Source organism: Aspergillus novofumigatus (genome assembly GCF_002847465.1).
Source record: "Aspergillus novofumigatus IBT 16806 chromosome Unknown P174scaffold_12, whole genome shotgun sequence".
In the NCBI taxonomy this organism is placed as follows: domain Eukaryota; kingdom Fungi; phylum Ascomycota; class Eurotiomycetes; order Eurotiales; family Aspergillaceae; genus Aspergillus; species Aspergillus novofumigatus.
The window spans coordinates 393,151-413,039 of NW_020194285.1; the positions used below are offsets into that span (position 1 = coordinate 393,151).

Consider the following 19,889-nt stretch of genomic DNA (forward strand, 5'->3'; position numbering starts at 1 on the left):
ACATTCCATGTCAGTAGACAGTAAACTGCCTATCTATCCCTCGGTACAGATTGTAGGTAGGAAGTTTAGGGCTATCAACCCAGCTCCGATGACGGAGTGCAGTGGCACCTTGTAGGCTGGTACATAGGAGGATAAGGGTCACACACCCCTGGATTGGTACATAGTCCACATGCCTTGGTAATGGCGCGCGTGGCATTCCTGGCGGAAGGCTACCGGCGATGGAGTTGTTGGTATGTAGCTCACGCCAACTTTCCTTCTTTTTTTTCCCTATCAATTCTAGAGATGTACAGGTTTGTGTTGAAGGAATGGGTTTGAAGATGGCATAAAACAATAATAATGGACACTGGGGTGATTGACTTCTGCGTGTGGTCGACTAAATGACTAGTGAGGGGACTAATACTCTGGGGTACGGCAGAGTGGAGTCAAGTCAGGAGGAGTACGTAGGAATAGCTAAGTTGACATTGCATGGGCATGAGGCATGGTTGGAGAATTGTAGTAGAGAGTACTCCGTAGATACAGCGTAGATATTCAATGATGAAGGTAGATACTAATTTATCATTTACTACAGGGTTCGATAACTGGATAGAGAGTCTGCTCTAGCTATCAAGAAAGGAACTTACTGATCATAAGGAATCAACTCCTGCCGTCGATCCGCGGTTAATCTCTGTTGTCCCTTATCTCCAACTCCAAATAGTAGTCCTCTTCTGTCATATGGTTTCTGATTCAGATATTATTGCGTTGATTCATCTGACAGAATACGTTGTGACTCTTGCTTCTTGATTTTTATTCAAGAGTTCATTCAGTTCCCCTCTTTCGTACTGGTTATCGGTGTCATCATTGTCATTGTCATCCATCTATTCCTCTGGTCCGCACAGGTCTCACCCGCCCACTTTCCCGCCCCTTAACTAGCGACGATCAATGAGCCCGTCGTCTTCTTTACTTTTGCCCCCCAGAATCAGTTGATAACCAATAATTATTGTCAAGTGATATTCTCCCTTTCTCCTTTTGTGTCTTAGTCACGCACTTTTTTCCCTGTTCCTCCAGCCAGTCGGTTACCTTAGAAGAAGTTGATCACTTTAAACTGTAGACCAGGGGGCATCTTCCCTTAGTCAACCAACCGCCTTCACCTTCTCTTTCTTCTTACTTCCTCCTTTTCTTCCCCAGTCCAAAACCCTTCTTCTTTTCTTCTGCTCTTGCTAAATTCTCCGAATCTGCTCTTTCTACCGGAGACTTCTGAAAAAGCAAAGCATCTCCTACCGTCCTACGTACACAGCATAGACTAATAACGTCTTTCTCCCGTCTCCATTCATCTACCAACGCCCCTCTTTCCGTCCCTCCCAATCAAACTACGTATCGACCTATTCCTCCTACCATAAAGTGCAACCCCCTGACCGTCGTCCTCTGGCGGATACCAACATCGTTGTTTCAGCAACTCCTCGGCGCTGGGACAGTCCAGTCTTTACACGCGCTCTCAATTATTTGATCGACCTTAATCTTCTTCCTAAGATCCTGTTTTATGAACACAGTCTTGAGCTCCCCAATCACCTCGTTCATCTCTATCTTTTCTCGATCTTGATTGCGTGTGCTGCAAAGATGAACGCCCATCAGCATCCTCCAACCCTGTCATATCCTTATCCACCTGGCGTTTCGCTGGGCCCAGCAGGTGCGTCAGCCTTTACTATTTTGAATGTTGCAAAATCCTGATCCTTTTTCGTCGTCGGTGATCCTTTTGCGTTTCTCTGTTGTTTCATGTCTGGCGGGGCGCGTTGATGGCTCGAGAGCTCTGTCCTTCTATTATTATCTATATCTAAGCGTTGCGTCGCTTGCCTTTTTTTTTTATTATCTGTTGTCCTCGCAACGATTGTCTTACTGACAGTAATCTCTGTGAACTAGATGGTCAGATTTCACCTCGCCTGGCTGTCAACCTAGGTTCCAATAACCCTTTCAGAAACCGCGCCTTGTCTCCTGCCGGTTCTGCTACATCTGGATCCCGACCGCCGCGACCGACCTCTACGAACCCTTTCCTCGACGATACCGATAGTCTCTCTTCTCCTCGGTCGGCTCCGGTGGGCACTTTGTTCTCACCTGTGGAACAGCAGGACATGACCTCCAACACACGGGAGCTCTTCGTACGTTTGTCTCATTCCCTTGGTGGTTTCTCTGGATCTATCTAATTATTTGTGCTCCTTGACCTGCAGGAGAACCTCAGTCTCAACTCTCAGCCCCAGAGCAACGGTCACCGACCAGCTCCACCCCCTCCCGACAACGGCTTCTCAACAGCACCGTCAAACTCTCGTACACCTGGCCCGCCGAGGGAGCGCTCAGACCGTGGAACGAAGGATCCTTTCGACATATTCGCCGATCCGCCTAACTTGACAAAAACGACGAGTCGCACGGGTCAGAGGCGGGATAGGGAACGTGAAAGACGGCCCCGCCGCAACTCAGAGTCCTCTATCATGGACCGACCGAAGCCTATGGATTCTGACGAAGAGAAGCGTCGACGAGAGAGACGGCGACGTGAGCGGGAAGCTCGTCATCGCGATGGAAAACCTCGATCTAAGAGGACCAACTACCAGTTGGATATTATCGATAAACTGGACGTGACCAGTATTTACGGCACAGGGAGTAAGCTATGCCCACTGAACTCAATTCGGATTAAAGAAGTGTGAAATCTATACTAATCACCTCTACTAGTGTTCCATCACGATGGACCTTTCGATGCCTGCAACCCTCACCGCAACCGCAAAGGATCGCGCACCGCTCCCATGCAGGCCTTCCCCAAGGACTCTCCCAACATGGCGCTGGGGGGTTCCGGGCCCGTCAACAAGAATATTAACCTCGACCAATTTCACGGTACGATGGAGGAAGGGTTCAACGATTACGGCTCGACGGGTGCTGCAAAGAGCGGGGAGCCCGTCAGCTTCGACCCGAAGTCACGCATTGAACCCATCCATGGAGCAGAGAGTATGGGCCTTGGTACAAGCACTTTTCTTGAGGGAGCGCCAGCAAGTCGTGCTGCGATGCAGCGTCGCGCAAGCGAGAATGAGAACCAATTCTCCCAGAATGGAGGCCTTCAGCGGAAGAAGAGTCTTGCTCAAAGACTACGAGGAATCAATAAGCCGCAAGGTGGACGGATGGCCTCCCCCGATGCCTCCTATAATCCTCCACTCAGCTCCAGCCACTCTGGGTCGCTTCGTGCGAACGAGAAGAACCCATTCTTCCAAGATTATGATGACGCTTGGGATAAGAAAGGCGCTCGGATCAACACCGCTGAGGAATCGCGATCAGGCATTGAAGGTGGCTGTGCACGGTCTTCCAGCAGCCCCAAACAGAGCACCAACCTCGAGAGAAGATTCACCAATGAACGCTCGAATACCGGGGTTGAAGATGGGAAGAGCGGAGGCGGCGGCGGCTTCATCAACAGAATGAAGAGTTTGCGGAAGCCCCGGCCCGAGCGGCGGGTCAGCAATGACTGAGTTGCCTGACCTCGAACCGGCAGTCTCGGAAATTTGCCTTGTTCTGTTTTCTGCTCCAGGGGCTGTGTTGATCCGATGAATTCGATCGGGAAGCAACGGATTGAAGGACTCTTGGACGCGTGTGTGCCGGATTCGCCGGGATGTCCTCCATACCGATACTATTTATAGTATTCGAGTATCATAAGCTCTTACTTGCCGTGATGCCGATGATATTCGGACATGATTGTACCGCATCGTAGCGGGGACACCGCTTGGCATGTTGACATGCCATGGCATTTATACCTCTGGACATTCTGCTGAGGTCTTCTACCACCAATATGGGGATACGATCTGCACAAGCTTGTGAACAGTGGCCTGGTGTCGTTCTGCTCAGTAGCAGCCTGCGTGGGGTGCGAAAGGAGTGGCGTTTGTTGGGATTGGGACCGGATATGCGATGCTGCATTGCCCTGACGGGCTCTCACCTCTGTTTCATACCCTAGCTTTTCACCTGTATCGCTCTATCACGGGGTCATGCCATTTCACTAGATTCAATCATACATCATACAGCGTCAGCGTACATTGATAGGTACTTCGTCTCTCTATTAAAGTCAGTACTTTGTTTTCCAAGATCAACATAGTACAAGCGTTTTACTCATTATCACCCAGATGTAAACTCATGAAATAATCTAGATAGACACAAACTTATTTCTATATCAGATTTGGATACCAAGTATTGCAAATATACACAGGACAAAACGCCCCTCCGAAGACATTCCATAAACCAACCCAATCTTGTTGAAAATAGAGCCCATGCGTATCCAGCCGCAGACAACTAATCGGGCATGTGACTTGCCGAAGAAGCATGAGCGAAGCGAAGCGAAGCGAAGCGAGCATTATGCAATGTGGTGACCGTGACGGAGGAAGAAATTAAATGAAAAATTGAAATGAGGAAGAGACATGATCATCATGAGTGTGAGCATAAGCACGAGCACGATTAGCTATCCCTATGCCTGCGCGTATGTCTACGCTCTTGTGGCTTGACTCGGGCGGAGAGCGTAGGGGTTTGGAGCGGGGATGCCGGCTCGCCGCTTGGACTGGGGTTTGGGTCTGGAGAGTGTGTATCTATTGAGTCGGGGTTAGATCCTGCCTTTCATGTAGAAGGGGAGGAGCCGCGAGGAAAAAGAACTTACTTGGCGAATGCCCTGGAGAGGGCCTTCTTGCAGCTGATCTTCTGGCTGCCGATGAAGGACTCGACCGTAACAGCGATGGCGCGGTCGATGTCCTGGGCGGAGCAGTACTCGGACAGACGCATCTTGCAGAAAGCTTCGGCGATACGCATGATGGCTTCCAGGTGACGGACCTGGTTGTGGTTAGTACGATAGGTTGAAAGAAGACATGTTGAAAACCACTCACAGTGATGGGGTAGGCGCCAGTGGCCAGAGACTCCCGTCTCATGTCGGCGAAGAGCCGCGCGACCTTGTCCTGATCGATCTGGTAGAGCTTGGGGTGGCATCTCTCGCGCGCGTACAGGATGTACTTCCGCAGGAGCTCCTGGGGGATCTCGCCCTCCTTCTCTTCTTCTGCCTTGCGTTGGCTGCCTCACGCTTGGCAATTTCTTCGGGAGTGGGTGCCAGGCGGTTGCCGTGCTTATCCAGGCGATAACCTTCCTCATCGATCCGGTTGCCCTCCGAATCAATCAAGTTGCCGTCCTGGTCCCTGAGAGGCCGGGTGGGGTTGGCTCGGTGATGAGACTCGACAACGAAGTTGGCTAGACGCTCGTCTTCATTCGGATCGACCATGTCCCGCACGACGCAGAGAATATCGAAACGCGAAAGGATGGGCTCTGTGAGCTCGACGTTCTGGGAGAACGGAATTGTGCTGTTGTAGCGCCCACCAATAGGGTTGGCGGCTGCCACCACAGCACAACGGGCTTGCAAGGTGGTGACAATACCAGCCTTGGAGATAGAAATAGTCTGCTGTTCCATGGCTTCGTGGATCGAAGTCCGGTCCTGATCGTTCATCTTATCGAACTCATCGATCAGGCATGTGCCCCGATCCGCAAGCACCAGAGCTCCTCCTTCCAGAGTCCATTCGCTGGTTAAAGGATCGCGACGCACGCTGGCCGTAAGACCAACAGCACTTGCGCCTTGACCGGTTGCAAAGACCGCTCGGTGGGCAGTCTTTTCAACGTACTTCAGCACCTGCGACTTAGCTGTACCGGGGTCACCGAGAAGAAGTACGTTGATGTCCCCACGGATGGCCATCTTGCCTTGTGCCTCCTTGCTCACACCACCGAAAAGCGAGAGGGCAACAGCGGTCTTCACGTCCTGGTGCCCGTAAATGCTAGGCGCGATAGAGCGCACGATCTTATCAACAATATCGGGGTCCCTGGACAAGGCACGAATCTCGCGCTCATCTTCTTCGGTTAAGTGGAAACCAGCCAGCTGGTCGTGCGACTTCACAATATGGTTCGCCTCGATGATTGTGGCAAAGACAGGGAAGCCGTTCTTGTTGTTAAGCTGAGCGTCGTAGCTGTTCCGGTAGATACCAGTCACCTCGATCTCATCACCTGGTTTGGCAGAATCGATGAGATCTGCAAGTAAGACGACTTCGCGCTGACGCGGCAGTCGTCCGGCGGGCACAGAGCCTGGGGATTCTTGCAATGTGAGCTTTTGGTAGTTCCGGTACACGGTCTTCTCGGAGTTGATGGTAAACGGCCCCTTCGACTGGCAGTTTTGACAGTAAGAGATCTTGACCTCCGCGCTCGCCTCCTGCTGGAACGGTCCCAATGTGATATTGCACTTCTGGCAAATGAACATGACATATTTCAATTGCGGGAAGACGCCGGTCCGGCGGGTGACAACGCCACTGACGCGGACAAGGCAGTTCAGATGTTGCTGGCGCAGCTGCCGTAATGTGTAGACGATCGGAAGATCCGAGATTCGGACGTGGATCTCCTTGTGAATATCTTGGTATTGAGGGTAGTGGAAAAGTGTGACATCAAGCGCAACTTGGTCAAAGACTTTGAGGACCTCGGTCGGTTCATTCGCAAGGAAGTAAGAAAGAGCGGCCTTGGTGGAACTCAAGTGAACATAGGAGACCTCAAGTGATGCAGAGTTCACCTCACCAAGTGTTTTAATTTTGTGTCCGTAGACTGACTGACCAGCTTGGTCGGTGAACTCTGTGAGGAAAGCCTTGAATTCTCGATAGATCGAGCGCAGAACTTGTGGCTGCAGCACCCAATCAGTGATGTTGGCCGCCTTCACATCAGCTAACTCCTCCAGGGAGAGCTCTTCCATGGCGTCGTCACCCATTTCGATATCCTCGCGGTCCTCATCGTAGTGATGTCTTCGCCGCCGAGGTTGGCGAGTGAGGTCCATATCACCTTCATCATCATCTTGCAAGAAAGCGGCGGGCATGCGGCGGCGACGCTCGACCTCGCGATCTCTTCGGTTCAAGCGAGCTTCCAGCTGCCGACGAGTTGCAATGTCAAGTTCTTCATGGTCTCCATCATCGTCAATGTATTCGCCTTCATAACGGTCGTTTCCAGCATCTCGGTAATCTCTTTCAAAGTTGTCTCCGAACAGGTCGATTCCATCTTCATCCTCTGCCATCTCATCAATATCGTCAATGTCACCCAGAAGCTCTGCTTCTTCATCTCTTTCGTTGTCGTCATCATCAAAGGGGAGCATAGGAGGAGAGGAGGGAGGAGCTAGGGAAAATCAGCCATCTACAAATTCACTTTTGAGTTTCCAATGCGATGAAAACTTACGACTCGAGGGAGGAGCAACAGATGACACTTCATCATCAGGCTCTCTGGATCTTTTACGTCGGTTCAGTCTCCCCAAGCCGCGATTGGCAGCAGATGTGCTGGGTCGAAGTGGTGAACTGCCATGAAATTGATTAGACCTCTGAGAAAGAAAGCCGAATGCTCCTCAGCCAACAAGGCAAATGTGCAGGTTAAAGTACATACCTCATTTTGTGTAATTTTCAGCCTGGCACTCAAGGATGAATATAACAGACTGAATTGGCTATGTCCACAGAAGTTGCCGGGATGACAGACACTTCTTTACAGTAGTGGGAGAGGAGCAAAGGGAGAAAAGAATCCTTGGCGGTGTTGGTGCCGGTGCGCGGTAAACGACGCGTCAAGGCGCGACTCCCACGCGTCGGATTCAATTAAGTCCTCCTTGGGTAATACTCTTGCCTCATTCGGACGTCGCCGCTTTAAAGGGTTAGTGTTAAGCCGGACAGTGATACTGACTGCACTTCGTACCACCACCTCATAACCAACAAGACTTGAAGAACCAAATTTGTTCTATCCACCATCCACGGCTGGCAATCTTTTGGGTCTTTGCTTCCACGCAGTCAAGGCCATCCGCAAAATACTGAGCTCCTTGGAGATTACAACCAGCAAAGGTTGGTGCAAACAGAACAAACATCTTGTGCATCCGCGTCGCGTCGGATCTTGATAGGGACTTGGTCGTATCTTCAACCTGACACATTGCTTGATATATCTGTTGTCCTGTTTCAGTGACCGGTTAGCCTAATAACAAGAGCGATAGCGACAATGAGCTCCTCTGAACCGGTTGAGCCGTTAGCCGGCACCGACCAGCAGAAGAACTCTCAAGATGCCGGTAAGCGGAGAGAGAGCTTCAGCTCTCAGAACTCGCAAACCGCCAAAGAGTAAGAAGCCCACTTGTGAATTATATGATGGTCTTTGATAAGAAAGCCAAACGCTATACCGCTATTTCCTCACACATGATGTCCTAGATTCATCGAATCGCAAATGCGTCTCGAGGCCGACGCCCGCGAGATCCTACCATACGTGAGTCTGTCTCCTCCCCATCGCGACAACAAGCAATCCTCATCTGACGCCATCTAGTCCTTTGATTCCTGCACACAAGCTCTAGGACCCCTGCGACAGATCCTGTTTGCTTGTCTCACATGCAACCCTCCGTCCGATAAGCCAGATGCACCGCACACTTCCGCAGGCGTCTGCTACTCCTGCTCTATCGCTTGCCACGGCGAACATACCCTTGTCGAGCTATTCAGTAAGAGAAACTTTGTCTGCGACTGTGGTACAACGCGCGTGTCGTCCGGCCTACCCTGTACGCTTCGGAATGACCCCAAGACCGGTGCAAAGGGCGCTCGGTCCCAGGAACCAGCGCCGGAGAACAATTACAACCACAATTTTCAGAACAGGTTCTGCGGCTGTGGCGAGAACTACAATGCCTTCGAAGAAAAAGGAACAATGTTTCAGTGTCTTGGGCTGGGTACGGTCGAAACCGGTGGTTGTGGTGAGGATTGGTGGCATCCGGAGTGCCTGATCGGTCTGCCAAGGAACTGGTATAAGAAAGCGAAAGCTGCGACGGAGGATGTCGAGGCCGCGAAGCAGAATGGTGAGGCGGATGACAATGACGATGAGGATACGCCTCTGCCCCCGGGATTCCCGGCCGAAGATGACTTCGAGACATTCTTGTGTTACAAATGTGTCGAATCAAATCCATGGTTGAAGCGATACGCAGGAACACCGGGGTTTCTTCCGGCAGTCTACAAAGAAGGCAGACTGTCCAAAGGCCCCGAGGAGCAGCGCACAAGCGCAGAGCCTCCGAACGCGCCTTCCGAGCCGTTGACCAACACAAAGAAACGCAAGGCGGACGACGATGACACGACAGAGGCAAAGGAGACAGACGTGCCATCTGCAAAGCGGACAAAGTCAGAGGTCGATAATGAAGAAATCCCCACAGAATCAAAGCCAGACACGACTCAACGCGAACCCGCCAAACCCAAGCACGAATCCCTCCCTAACCCACCCCCATCCGGAGCATTTTCCCTCTTCCTCAAAGAAGACTTCCGCGAGCGCTTCTGCCGCTGCCCAGAGTGTTACCCCAACCTGGCCAAGTACCCCCAACTCCGCGAAGAGGAGGAAACATACGAGCCCCCTCTCTCGGAGGATGGTGATGCCAACGGCGGAGGCAGCACCGGAACAGGCAGTATCTACGACCGCGGCGAGGCAGCCTTGAGTAACATCGACCGTGTCCGGGCTATCGAGGGTGCGATGGTGTATAACCACCTCCGTGATAAAGTGAAGGAGTTTTTGAAGCCCTTTGCGGAGTCCGGCACGGCGGTCAGTGCTGAGGATATCAAGGCCTACTTTGAGAAGTTGCGTGGTGATGAGAAGCCGATCAAGGATGCTGCTGCTGGTCAGGCCTCCGCTTCTTCCGGGAATGGCGGCAACGAGAAGGACGAGGGAGGAGATGGTCGGAAAGAACAAAGTGGTATGTTTGGTTCGAGATAGTCTGTTGCCTCAGGCCTTATTGCTGACTCTTAGCAGGCTACTGAGATTATGCGTCTTTTCGGCTCAATCTTGACATCGAATTGTATTTTATGAAACGCAATAATGAAATGGATCTAGAAATGGGAATCGGTAATGGCACTGGGATTTCATTAGGCGTTTATGGAGGGAAGGAATGGATGGAATTTGTACATCAAAGCACCTATTTCATTTGCAATCTAAGTCTAATTACTACCATGAACGGTTCGAACTGTAATGGGAATGAGGCGAGTTCTCCTATAGTATAATACAATTCGCCAATGATTGTGCCTGAGACAATGACCAAGTCGGCGCAAACGCAATGCTATCTTAGTTGCAATATCAGAAAGCCCATAGACGCCAATCCATGCACCAAATGGTCTATGAGAAAGACCCTAAACGCCAGTCACATGCTTGAACTCGAATACCGGAAGAGAAAATAGATGCGAATCACTCCTTGAGCCGCTTTGCAGCCCTGCCCATGAGACTATCGTCTGGCAGCCCGCTCCGCTTGGTGCCAGGTAAACTGCCGGAGCGGATATCGTTGTCATCCTGAGTGACTCGGCGGTGGGGATATTTGCCCTCGTAGCCCGCGAAACAATTAGCAGTGACTGGAGTACCAGTGGTGAAATAAGGATGCTCCAACGCTTCCCGGGCTGATATCCTCTTGGTAGGGTCGTATTCGAGCAGCCGCGATAGCAAGTCGAAGCCTTCGGCACCTGGCGTGCCTGCAGTAGACGCTGGGGAATACCCATTATTCTTCAGACAACTTTGGTACCATCCTTCCAGGTTGCACTGTCTGTTGAGGTAACCTCTCGACATCGCTAGCGACTGAAGTTGGGAGAATTCGGGCATCGATACAAGACCGGGCCATGTTTCCTTCCTGGGCAAGCCCATGATGTCGATAATCTTCATCATCTGGTTACGCTGGAATGGTACTGTCTTTTTGCTGTCCATCTTAGCTTCTTCTCCTTTGAAGATGGGTCGCAGAGAGAGCAGTTCCGCGAATATGCATCCAACTGCCCAAAGATCCACGGCCGGCGTGTAGTGCCGGCTGCCCATTAATAGCTCGGGAGCACGATACCAGATCGTGACGACAACCTTGTCTCCGGAATAAAGAGAGTTGAGCGGTTTATAAAATAGACGGGCGAGGCCCAGGTCTCCAATGCGGACCGCACCGCTTGAGGTCACTAGAATGTTTGCCGGCTTCAAATCTCGATGCAAAACCCAATTCGTATGAAGGTATAGGAGGCCATTCAGCAACTGAAACAGTATCGACTTGATCATCGGTGCCGGAATGGCATGTCTCTGCGGCTGAGTGTGGTGATGGATAATCTGAAGCAGATCATGCTCGGTGTACTCGAATACCATGAAGATACACTTGTCTTCCAAGATGATCTCTGCCAATTGCACTACGTTGGGGTGATCTAATTCAGAGCACAAAGCCATCTCCCGGATTGCTGACTGCGAGAGACCTGTGTACTGGATGATTTCACCCTCTTTGTCGGGCTTGAATCTTATTTGGTCAGCCGATATAGGAGAAATTAAGGAAATGAATTGACTCACTTCTTGATCGCATATTCGCCTTTCCGGCCATCCTTTCCGATGGCTTTGTAGACGCGACCATATGTACCACTGCTGATGAAGCCAACGATGTGATACTTGTCACGGACCCGTACTTTGCTGGTATACCCAGTTCCCGAGGGTCTCTTCGAGTCTAGACTTTCTTTAAACAAAGAGTCAGCATCGTGAAGAAACCTGGATGTTTAGAGTATATATGCTTGGAACTCCAGTTAATTCCTCTGGTAAAGCAAAGAACCCCTGGGGTATATAAAAAGGAGGCAAATGGGTCTCGGCGCAGATTGATAAACTCATTGGAAAAGGCACTGCAGCAGATAATGACAGGCAGAACGCTGGGACCAGCATAAGGGAGATTACCGCGTGGATAGAACCCGCCGATGGAGTTAAAGAATGGGAAGTTTCTTCCAAACATGATGGGCAAGATACAAAGAAGCCGCAGTGGAGCTCCACAGCTCAAAGGCCTTTTTATCTTTTCATCTGCAACAAAGCTTAAATCTCTCCCAGAAGACAGTAGCACATGAGAGGATTCCGAAAAGGGTAAGAAGAAAGTAGAAGACGGAAAAGATGAACACTTATGAGAGCCGAGTGGCAAGGAAAAGAAGAAATGGATGTAAAATAGGTGACAATATGATATTAACCGGTATTACCATCAACAGCGGCCTGTAAATTCCGTTTTAAAGACAGATTTTGGTTGACGCTGGCCGCAGCGGACCGAGAGGATGCAGTTAATGGGCCGGATGATGAAGGCTGGTGTGTCAGACTCATGGATGGAGAGATTGGTGTGGAATAGCAAAAGGGCCCGAAAGGCGGAGGTCCGGAGTATCTCTCGGTAACCGTTCAACTGGGGTGGATATAGTAGTGTACTAGGATCTCCTCATCGAAATCCACGGTCGCAGTAGTGGCATGGACAGTGCACTCTTAGGATACTTGACAGCCTGTCTCCACAACTACTAGAAACGATTGCATGCAGAAACGATGATGAGGTTGGATTCCGAAAGACAAATAGCAATGGCAGCTTGAGTATGTTGACGATGCATTGAGTGGTCGGTCTGGGTCTCTTTCTCGACTGTCCCTGAATTTCCCCCTCTTTTGTTAGTCAGCAGACACATATTGCTTCTTCCGCAAAAGTCACTCTTGCTCCATGAGAGATACATTTAGGATAATGAATTTACTCTCTTCATGACTATTTGCTGAATCTGAATTGTCTTGCATAATTCCATGGTAGTGTCTTTGGCCACTTTTCATTGCTGATATGCGTCGTCATTGCCAAATTGCGGGCTCCCGTGTTATACTCCAGCATCTGCGGAGTCATACTCTGAAGGCGCTGCTAGTCTCGGGACATAGCATTTTCATCAACTTCATAGGCTGACAGTACGACTTCTCTCCTTGCAGGTAGTAGACCTATTGCTAGAACTGTCATGTTTGGCTAGACAGTGTCCATGACCTAAATCAGCACGGAGTTTCCTTATCCCGGCAGCAGTCCAAGCTCCCACGGCCCCTGTCAACGTCATCCTGCGACCAACCAATACCTACTACGAGTAGTAGGGTCAGAATACTTTCAGCTTCAATCTCAGCAATACAATGGTTCGATATTATTAACTATATTCCTACCTCGTGGCTTCTTGTACCTCGATCTAGCTATATGATTCGGATCAATATCCACTCCGACAGACCAACAGACCAGTAGCATCATGAGTCCCACTGGACTGACCCGTTCCAGGGTCACAGCATACCTGGTCTATCTCGTTTTTGTTGTCACACTAGGGCCGCTTCAATTTGGCTATCATCTGGTTTGTGCAAAGCGCTCTTGGATTGCTTGACTCCTGGCCGTTACTTACCCTGGACTGAAACAGGCCGAGCTTAATGCCCCCCAAGCTGTTATTACCTGCGAGCGAAAGAGCATCCATTCTACCGCTTCAGCATTGTTCGGAACTCTGCCTCAATGTATTCCAATGCACCCTTCCCAATTCGGTCTGGTGTCCTCCATATACACCCTTGGTGGTTTGCTAGGTGCCCTGCTGGCAGGGCCCGTTTCCACTAAACATGGGCGACTATTCGCCTTGCGAGCTACAACGATTTTCTTCATTCTGGGCCCGGTAGCCGAAACGTTTGCACCAAGTATACCGATCTTGAGTGTCGGTAGGTTGCTGAGTGGTGTTGGTGCGGGTGCTGCTATTGTCGTTGGTCCAATTTATATATCCGAGATTGCCCCGCCCAACGCGAAAGGGTTCTTCGGCGCCTTTACGCAGATTATGACCAATGTAGGTATTCTATTTACCCAGACGCTCGGCTACTTTTTCAGCAAAGGAGCTCAGTGGAGGGCCATACTTGCCGTGGCTGGGTTACTCGGGGTTTCGGAACTCCTTGGTCTATTCTTCGTACCGGAAAGCCCCACTTGGCTGGCTGAGCATCAACAGGCGAATCTGGCCAGACATGTGCTGCAGAGGATACGTGGGAAGGGTGCAGATATCGAAGAGGAGATTGAAGGATGGAAGAGCTCCGAGAGGCCCACAGGACCGGAGGAGGAGTCACTGCTCACCCCTCCTTCCGGCAACTTGCCACCTAAGCAACCTCCAGTTACGATCGTGCGAGCTGTGACAGATCCATACTACCGTCCGGCCATCGTTGCTGTCATTGGAGTCATGGTGGCTCAACAGTTCACCGGAATTAACAGTATCATCATGTATAGTGTCTCGCTTCTACAGAGTCTCCTTCCCACGGGAGCGGCTTTGCTGACCGTGATGATCTCGGCCCTCAATCTGATCATTACTCTTGCCTGCTCACCTTTGCCCGATAAGATAGGCCGAAAGACCTGCCTGCTTCTGAGCATCTCCGGCATGGGGTGCAACTCTGTCTTGCTGGCGCTCGGAATCTATTTCAATCAGAAAGTCTTGTCCGCAATAGCAGCTTTGTTATTTGTGGCCAGCTTCGCGGTTGGATTAGGTCCGGTACCTTTTATCTTGGCCTCTGAACTAGTCGGTCCCGAGGCTGTGGGTGCGACACAGAGCTGGGCGCTGGCGGCCAACTGGACCGCCACGTTCGTCGTGGCTCAGTTCTTCCCCGTGCTTAACGACGCATTGGGCGGCCGTGGTAAGATCTACTGGATCTTTGCGGTACTGGCTTGCCTTCTTGGAGGCTTCATCTACGGGTGGGTGCCTGAGACCAAAGGCAAGGCCAATGCCGATGAGGTCTGGGGAAGAGAAGACTCGAGACGGACAGACTAATGCCTTTCTGTTTCATCTATCTGGTCGTTACCTCTGAGTACTCTTCTACCTTAGCAAGGAATCGAAGCCTTACATCCGTATACCAATTTCATTGTTATGCACCGGTTCGGAACGGACCGAGGCAATGTCCAGGCTGAAATCACTTGCGTCATATTGGGAAATTGTCCGCATTTAGTTCTACTATGATTGATGTCTTGCTTACGAAGTAGCCATTGTTAGAAGCGCATTCAGCTACTTTGGGTTTGGTGGCAGTAACCCCGCCTTTTTGCGTCTCAACTGTGCTGAGTTCCCTAGTTGACTTTGGGACGGCTACAAAACCGGTGGTGTCGAACAATATCAAAAGATATACTATGTACTGCATGGTAAAGTCAAAATGTGGTGCGTAGTGGCATACTGACAGGAACAACTCCACCGAGCCAGACAGACTGTATGGTACCTACACCCCCACTGGTCCGTCACTGATCCATGAGGGGAAAAGTGGGAGTCGGTCTCATGGAAGAAAAATGTTGACTAGTCATGCAAAAAGACGTCAAGCGACTCGAGTATGTTGCACTGGTGCACACTAGCATGCATAAGAGAAGCCTCCGAAGGTTTGCCTCTTTAGACATGAGATATGGTAGACAAGTAGGCAGCCACATTCAAGAATAGCCTCAATTCCTCATTGCTCGAGAGCAACGGTCGTGGTGGAGACCGGAATTGTGATTGCCCAGTGCTTGTTGCGCCGTCGGTGGATCAATGTTTGATCTTCCTTCCACAGCTCTTCTTCTGTCACTTTCTATCATTTGCCTGTTTATGTCTGACGTCTTAAAACGTAACCAAAGAGTCTTCCGGCAGGCTCAATGTATGTATGTATAATTTTAGCTTCACAGCCTGCAAATAAATGATGATTAATTAGATTCCCATGATGGCAACTGTGAATCCTTTCTCCTCGACGCTCAATTTCATATTTCTGCATATTATCCTGTAGAGAGATCCTCATTCTACGCCTCAGTGAGACGGAGAGAAGGCTCAAGCCCCACCAAGAAAACAAAAATATAGTACAAACCCGTACTAAGGGTCTTGGTACTTAATTGTTGTTCTCTCTCTTAATTTGAGGTAGTGTATCTATCCCCTATTCACGCTCCTATCAACTTTCTTTCTTCTGTCTTTCTCTTAACGTGTTCATCTTGACTCCCTTATCAACGTGTCAAGAACTTCAATTGCATTGTCATCAGGATTTTCATTCTTATTCTTCCTTCGCAATCTATTGTGGACTTTGTGGTGGCTCCCGTTTCTTGGTGTGAACGGAACTCTGATCGACCCGACCAGATCTTAGATCAACCCGGATTCAACCACACCGCGACATCCTCCGGTCGGTGGACGGTCCTGGAACCACCCATTTGCGATTCATTATACCGTCATTCTTTCTACGATCTGTACCTGTTATCATTGCAACAACATACTAGACATCATCTCTTCTCAGACATTAGAATATTCTTGGGGCTGACGCGACGTGTCCTCCGGCTGCCATCTTAAGCAGCTCCCCCGCAATTTCCGCCGTCCACCATGGTGCGGTTACCATTGCCTCAACGTCTCAGCTCTCATCTCAGCGTGAAGAGCAATGCTTCGACTCCCGGTCAAAGCAGAAGCACAAGTCCGATGAGAGCAACAGAGACGAGGCCGCTGGTTCTCAAGGTTTCTGCAATTAGGGTGAGCGGACCTCTTCTCCAGCCCGGAACTTCCGCTGAGCTCCGTGGAGTGCCACTTCCGGAGGCTAACCTCTCAATTTGAACAACACCAGGGCAGAAATCTTGCAGCCAAAGACAGAGGTGGAACCAGTGATCCGGTGAGTTCATGTCAATGGATGCCATAACTGAGGACAGGGCTGATCAAATTGCGTATTTAGTATCTAGTTGTTACACTTGGAGACTCAAGACAATCGACCCCAACAATACCGAAGACGTTGAATCCGGAATGGAACGTGACTTTCGAGATGCCGGTGGTTGGTGTACCGTTGCTGGAGTGTATCTGCTGGGATCACGACAGATTCGGGAAAGATTACTTGGGCGAGTTTGACATCCCCCTCGAGGACATCTTCGCCGATGGCGAAATCAATCAGCCGGTGAGTAAGGAGGATATATTGGCTTAGACCATGGCCACCAGCTGATCGTCTGTCAAGCCCAAATGGTATACTCTCAAGTCGAAGCGGAAGCCGACCAAGAAGAAGGACAGCAACGTGTCTGGAGAGATCCTCCTTCAGTTTGCGCTGATCGACCCGTCGAATGTATCGGCACCCGCGACCGAGATCTACCAAAGGTTCAGGACCTTGGTGTGCGCTGGCGAGGAAGATGAGGACCTTCCGCAAGTCCCGACAAACGAATCGGACGAAGCCGACAGGGACGAGGAGACCTCGGATGAGACCGACGACCTGTCGAAACCAGAGATTGTGGAAAAGAGGAGGAAACGACTCCGGCTCGCTCGCTTGAAACGGAAATCACTAGCAGCTCGGGCGTATCAATTTTCTGGGGCCGGCAACGGAGTCCAGGGTATCGTGTTCATGGAGATTGTGCAGGTAACAGATCTTCCGCCGGAACGGAACGGTATGTCGCTCGACCTCCATGGTTTAAGGCGGTTGCTGATTTAGATAAGTGACACGTACTTCCTTTGACATGGATCCATTTGTCGTGACCTCGCTTGGACGGAAAACTCTCAGAACTCCCGTCGTTCGTCACAACCTGAACCCGGTCTACAACGAGAAGATGGTCTTCCAGGTCATGAAACATGAACAGTCCTACACGATGAGCTTTACTGTCATGGATCGGGATAAGTTTTCCGGCAATGACTTTGTTGCATCGGCTGGGTTTCCGCTACAGACCTTGATCCAGGCTGCTCCTGAGGCAGATCCGGAAACGGGCCTCTATCGGCTCCGGGATCCTTCACTTAGCCCAACAGGTTCTGATACAAGCTCTGTCGGTAAATCAGGGGCCAAGTCTGGTGTCAGTCCCTCACCGTCGACTCTCAGTTTTTCGAAAATGTCACGGCCCGGTTTAATAAGGTCGAGAAGCTCTGCTGCCTCACTGTCTACCCAGTCTCAATCAGAGCAGCCAGCTACCTCTCCACCCACCAGCGTCCCGGAGGGAAGAGAAAGCAGCAGCAATATTTCCAGTGCTCCTACTGCTACTGCAGGCGAAGTGGGCCAGATGGACTCGCATGACTTTCAAATGTACAAGATCCCTTTGACACTAAAGAACAAGGAACGGTGGGAGGACAAGCACTCTCCAGAGATTATTGTGAAAGCGAAATATATGCCCTACCGTGCGCTTCGTCAGCAATTCTGGAGACTCATGCTCAAACAATATGACGCTGACGACAGTGGTCGAATCGACAAGGTCGAGTTGACAACGATGCTTGACACTCTTGGCTCGACCTTGAAAGAGTCTACGATTGACAGTTTCTTCCAACGGTTCAGTTCCGGAAACGAGCCCGTCGAGACGGTGGATCTGAGTTTTGACCAAGTTGTGATGTGTCTGGAGGACACACTGCAGGCACTGCAAAAGGTCCCTATGGCCAATGCCAACATGCAATCTCTAACCCCATCCTCAAATGGCAGCCAAAGAAGCGAAGAACAATCTGACGGCGACGAGTACCCTGTGGAGACGAGCACAACACTGCCCGCCAATACTGATCCTGGCACAACATCCGTACCGACATTGGGCCAGGAAGAGCAACAATCCACGAGCGAGGAAGATCTCCATCCCGATGATCTTGGTGATGAGCGGGGTGAAGAGCATGTTATTGAGATTCGGGAGTGTCCTCTCTGCCATCAACCGCGGCTCGCGAAGCGCTCCGATGCGGACATTATCACCCACATTGCTACATGCGCAAGTCAAGACTGGCGGCAGGTTGACAATCTTGTGATGGGTGGCTTTGTCACTTCCAGCCAGGCGCAACGCAAGTGGTACTCCAAAGTTATCACAAAGATATCTTACGGTGGCTACAAGCTAGGCGCAAATTCCGCCAATATCCTTGTTCAAGATCGAATTACAGGGCAGATCAACGAGGAGCGAATGAGCGTTTACGTGCGCCTGGGTATTCGGCTCCTTTACAGAGGCCTCAAGAGCCGGGAAATGGAGAAGAAGCGAAGTAAGTTACTGTCAAACGATAAACACCCAGAAAGAATTGAAGGTTGACCAAGCTACAGTTCGTAAGATCCTCAAGTCGATGAGTATCAAGCAAGGCAAGAAATATGATGATCCAGCTTCCGCAGCTCAGATCCGGGACTTTATCAACTTCCATCAGCTTGACCTGTCAGAGGTTCTGCTACCCCTTGACCAGTTCAAGACATTCAATGAGTTCTTCTACCGACAATTGAAGCCTGACGCACGCCCTTGTTCAGCTCCAAATGAGCCGAGAATCATCGTGTCGCCTGCTGACTGCCGATCGGTTGTTTTTGACCGCATCGACGAGGCGACCAGTATCTGGGTCAAGGGCAGGGAGTTCTCCGTGGAGAGGCTTCTCGGGAATGCATACCCGGAGGATGCTCCGCGCTATAAAAATGGAGCCTTGGGAATATTCCGCCTGGCTCCTCAGGACTACCACCGCTTCCATATTCCCGTTGACGGTGTTATGGGTACCCCCAAGACCATCGAGGGCGAGTACTACACAGTGAACCCGATGGCGATCCGTTCTGCATTGGATGTGTACGGTGAGAACGTAAGAATTCTTGTACCGATTGACTCGATCGCCCACGGCCGGGTCATGGTGGTCTGTGTGGGGGCCATGATGGTCGGAAGCACGGTGATCACTCGGAAGGCAGGCGAGAAGGTCAGCCGTGGCGAAGAGCTTGGATACTTCAAGTTTGGCGGAAGTACTGTGCTGCTCCTCTTCGAGGAAGGCGTGATGAAGTTTGATAGAGACCTGGTTGATAACTCTAGGGTTGCTTTGGAGACTTTGGTGAGCACAATCCCCTTGCTGATTCCTGATTTCTTTTTTGTCGACTCTCGCTAATCTTGAGATCTGCCGTATTCAGATTCGAGTGGGAATGTCTATTGGTCACAGCCCTGAAATCCCTCCGTTCGAGCCCGACATGCCCAAGCCAACCGAAGAGGTCAGCCTTGAGGAGAAGCAGGACGCCAAACGTAGAATAGAGGGCAGCCTGGCTCCTCCGACGCATGCTTTCGCATTGCAATGATCAATTTGCTTCTCCTTCAAACTTTTTTACTTGAGAGCGATTGCAGTATTATTCTTAAAGTGGCCTGGGGCCTATCATCTCAGCATTCACTAGCATTTGAAGTTCTCTGTCTGGCAGAGTTTGTACATGTTGAATAGTGTGCAATG

At 50.6% G+C, this 19,889-nt stretch overlaps 6 protein-coding genes across 6 annotated transcripts; 4 read left to right on the top strand and 2 right to left on the bottom strand.

Moving 5' to 3' along the window:
• Positions 1-1,593: 1,593 nt before the first annotated feature.
• Positions 1,594-3,476, top strand: P174DRAFT_435955 (Pal1-domain-containing protein; the record flags this gene model as incomplete). Its single annotated transcript, XM_024825968.1, has 4 exons — positions 1,594-1,663; positions 1,894-2,129; positions 2,199-2,625; positions 2,695-3,476. 4 exons carry the CDS (start codon positions 1,594-1,596, stop codon positions 3,474-3,476), a joined length of 1,515 nt encoding a protein of 504 aa, XP_024677378.1.
• Positions 3,477-4,115: 639 nt separating this feature from the next.
• On the bottom strand, positions 4,116-7,516 carry P174DRAFT_455421 (MCM DNA helicase complex subunit MCM2). The gene is made up of 6 exons (XM_024829322.1): positions 7,429-7,516; positions 7,228-7,343; positions 5,059-7,167; positions 4,869-5,035; positions 4,646-4,815; positions 4,116-4,577 (listed from the first exon to the last, which is right to left on the bottom strand). The coding sequence occupies exons 1-6, from the start codon at positions 7,431-7,433 to the stop codon at positions 4,478-4,480; spliced, it is 2,667 nt and encodes an 888-aa protein (XP_024677379.1). The 5' UTR covers positions 7,434-7,516; the 3' UTR covers positions 4,116-4,477.
• A 229-nt stretch (positions 7,517-7,745) lies between these two features.
• P174DRAFT_397749 (putative metaphase-anaphase transition protein (Mlo2)) lies at positions 7,746-9,983 on the top strand. Its single transcript, XM_024823812.1, has 4 exons — positions 7,746-8,138; positions 8,226-8,280; positions 8,338-9,733; positions 9,790-9,983. The coding sequence occupies exons 1-4, from the start codon at positions 8,023-8,025 to the stop codon at positions 9,795-9,797; spliced, it is 1,575 nt and encodes a 524-aa protein (XP_024677380.1). The 5' UTR covers positions 7,746-8,022; the 3' UTR covers positions 9,798-9,983.
• A 9-nt stretch (positions 9,984-9,992) lies between these two features.
• Positions 9,993-12,030, bottom strand: ssn3 (cyclin-dependent serine/threonine protein kinase SSN3). Its single transcript, XM_024832420.1, has 3 exons — positions 11,707-12,030; positions 11,335-11,494; positions 9,993-11,284 (listed from the first exon to the last, which is right to left on the bottom strand). The coding sequence occupies exons 1-3, from the start codon at positions 11,759-11,761 to the stop codon at positions 10,219-10,221; spliced, it is 1,281 nt and encodes a 426-aa protein (XP_024677381.1). The 5' UTR covers positions 11,762-12,030; the 3' UTR covers positions 9,993-10,218.
• A 742-nt stretch (positions 12,031-12,772) lies between these two features.
• Positions 12,773-14,801, top strand: P174DRAFT_66936 (putative MFS glucose transporter). The gene is made up of 2 exons (XM_024832419.1): positions 12,773-13,139; positions 13,203-14,801. The coding sequence occupies exons 1-2, from the start codon at positions 13,041-13,043 to the stop codon at positions 14,571-14,573; spliced, it is 1,470 nt and encodes a 489-aa protein (XP_024677382.1). The 5' UTR covers positions 12,773-13,040; the 3' UTR covers positions 14,574-14,801.
• A 1,034-nt stretch (positions 14,802-15,835) lies between these two features.
• P174DRAFT_67000 (putative phosphatidylserine decarboxylase Psd2) lies at positions 15,836-19,770 on the top strand. The gene is made up of 7 exons (XM_024832421.1): positions 15,836-16,262; positions 16,354-16,398; positions 16,459-16,674; positions 16,732-17,152; positions 17,202-18,695; positions 18,754-19,505; positions 19,582-19,770. The coding sequence occupies exons 1-7, from the start codon at positions 16,119-16,121 to the stop codon at positions 19,741-19,743; spliced, it is 3,234 nt and encodes a 1,077-aa protein (XP_024677383.1). The 5' UTR covers positions 15,836-16,118; the 3' UTR covers positions 19,744-19,770.
• The last annotated feature ends 119 nt before the right edge of the window (positions 19,771-19,889 follow it).

Excerpts from the sequence above, each read along its gene's own strand:
- P174DRAFT_455421 (XM_024829322.1), bottom strand. Across the intron at positions 7,168-7,227 it reads TGTTGCTCCTCCCTCGAGTC|CTCCTCCCTCCTCTCCTCCT; the intron begins GTAAGTTTTCAT and ends GATTTTCCCTAG. Across the intron at positions 4,816-4,868 it reads CTGGCGCCTACCCCATCACT|GTCCGTCACCTGGAAGCCAT; the intron begins GTGAGTGGTTTT and ends AACCACAACCAG.
- P174DRAFT_397749 (XM_024823812.1), top strand. The coding sequence starts at position 8,023 with ATGAGCTCCTCTGAACCGGTTGAGCCGTTAGCCGGCACCGACCAGCAG. Across the intron at positions 8,139-8,225 it reads AACTCGCAAACCGCCAAAGA|ATTCATCGAATCGCAAATGC; the intron begins GTAAGAAGCCCA and ends ATGATGTCCTAG. Across the intron at positions 8,281-8,337 it reads CCCGCGAGATCCTACCATAC|TCCTTTGATTCCTGCACACA; the intron begins GTGAGTCTGTCT and ends GACGCCATCTAG.
- ssn3 (XM_024832420.1), bottom strand. The coding sequence starts at position 11,761 with ATGTTTGGAAGAAACTTCCCATTCTTTAACTCCATCGGCGGGTTCTAT. Across the intron at positions 11,495-11,706 it reads CGGCGGGTTCTATCCACGCG|AAAGTCTAGACTCGAAGAGA; the intron begins GTAATCTCCCTT and ends CTTTGTTTAAAG. Across the intron at positions 11,285-11,334 it reads GGCGAATATGCGATCAAGAA|ATTCAAGCCCGACAAAGAGG; the intron begins GTGAGTCAATTC and ends TGACCAAATAAG.
- P174DRAFT_66936 (XM_024832419.1), top strand. The coding sequence starts at position 13,041 with ATGAGTCCCACTGGACTGACCCGTTCCAGGGTCACAGCATACCTGGTC. Across the intron at positions 13,140-13,202 it reads TTCAATTTGGCTATCATCTG|GCCGAGCTTAATGCCCCCCA; the intron begins GTTTGTGCAAAG and ends GGACTGAAACAG.
- P174DRAFT_67000 (XM_024832421.1), top strand. The coding sequence starts at position 16,119 with ATGGTGCGGTTACCATTGCCTCAACGTCTCAGCTCTCATCTCAGCGTG. Across the intron at positions 16,399-16,458 it reads GAGGTGGAACCAGTGATCCG|TATCTAGTTGTTACACTTGG; the intron begins GTGAGTTCATGT and ends TTGCGTATTTAG. Across the intron at positions 18,696-18,753 it reads GGAAATGGAGAAGAAGCGAA|TTCGTAAGATCCTCAAGTCG; the intron begins GTAAGTTACTGT and ends ACCAAGCTACAG.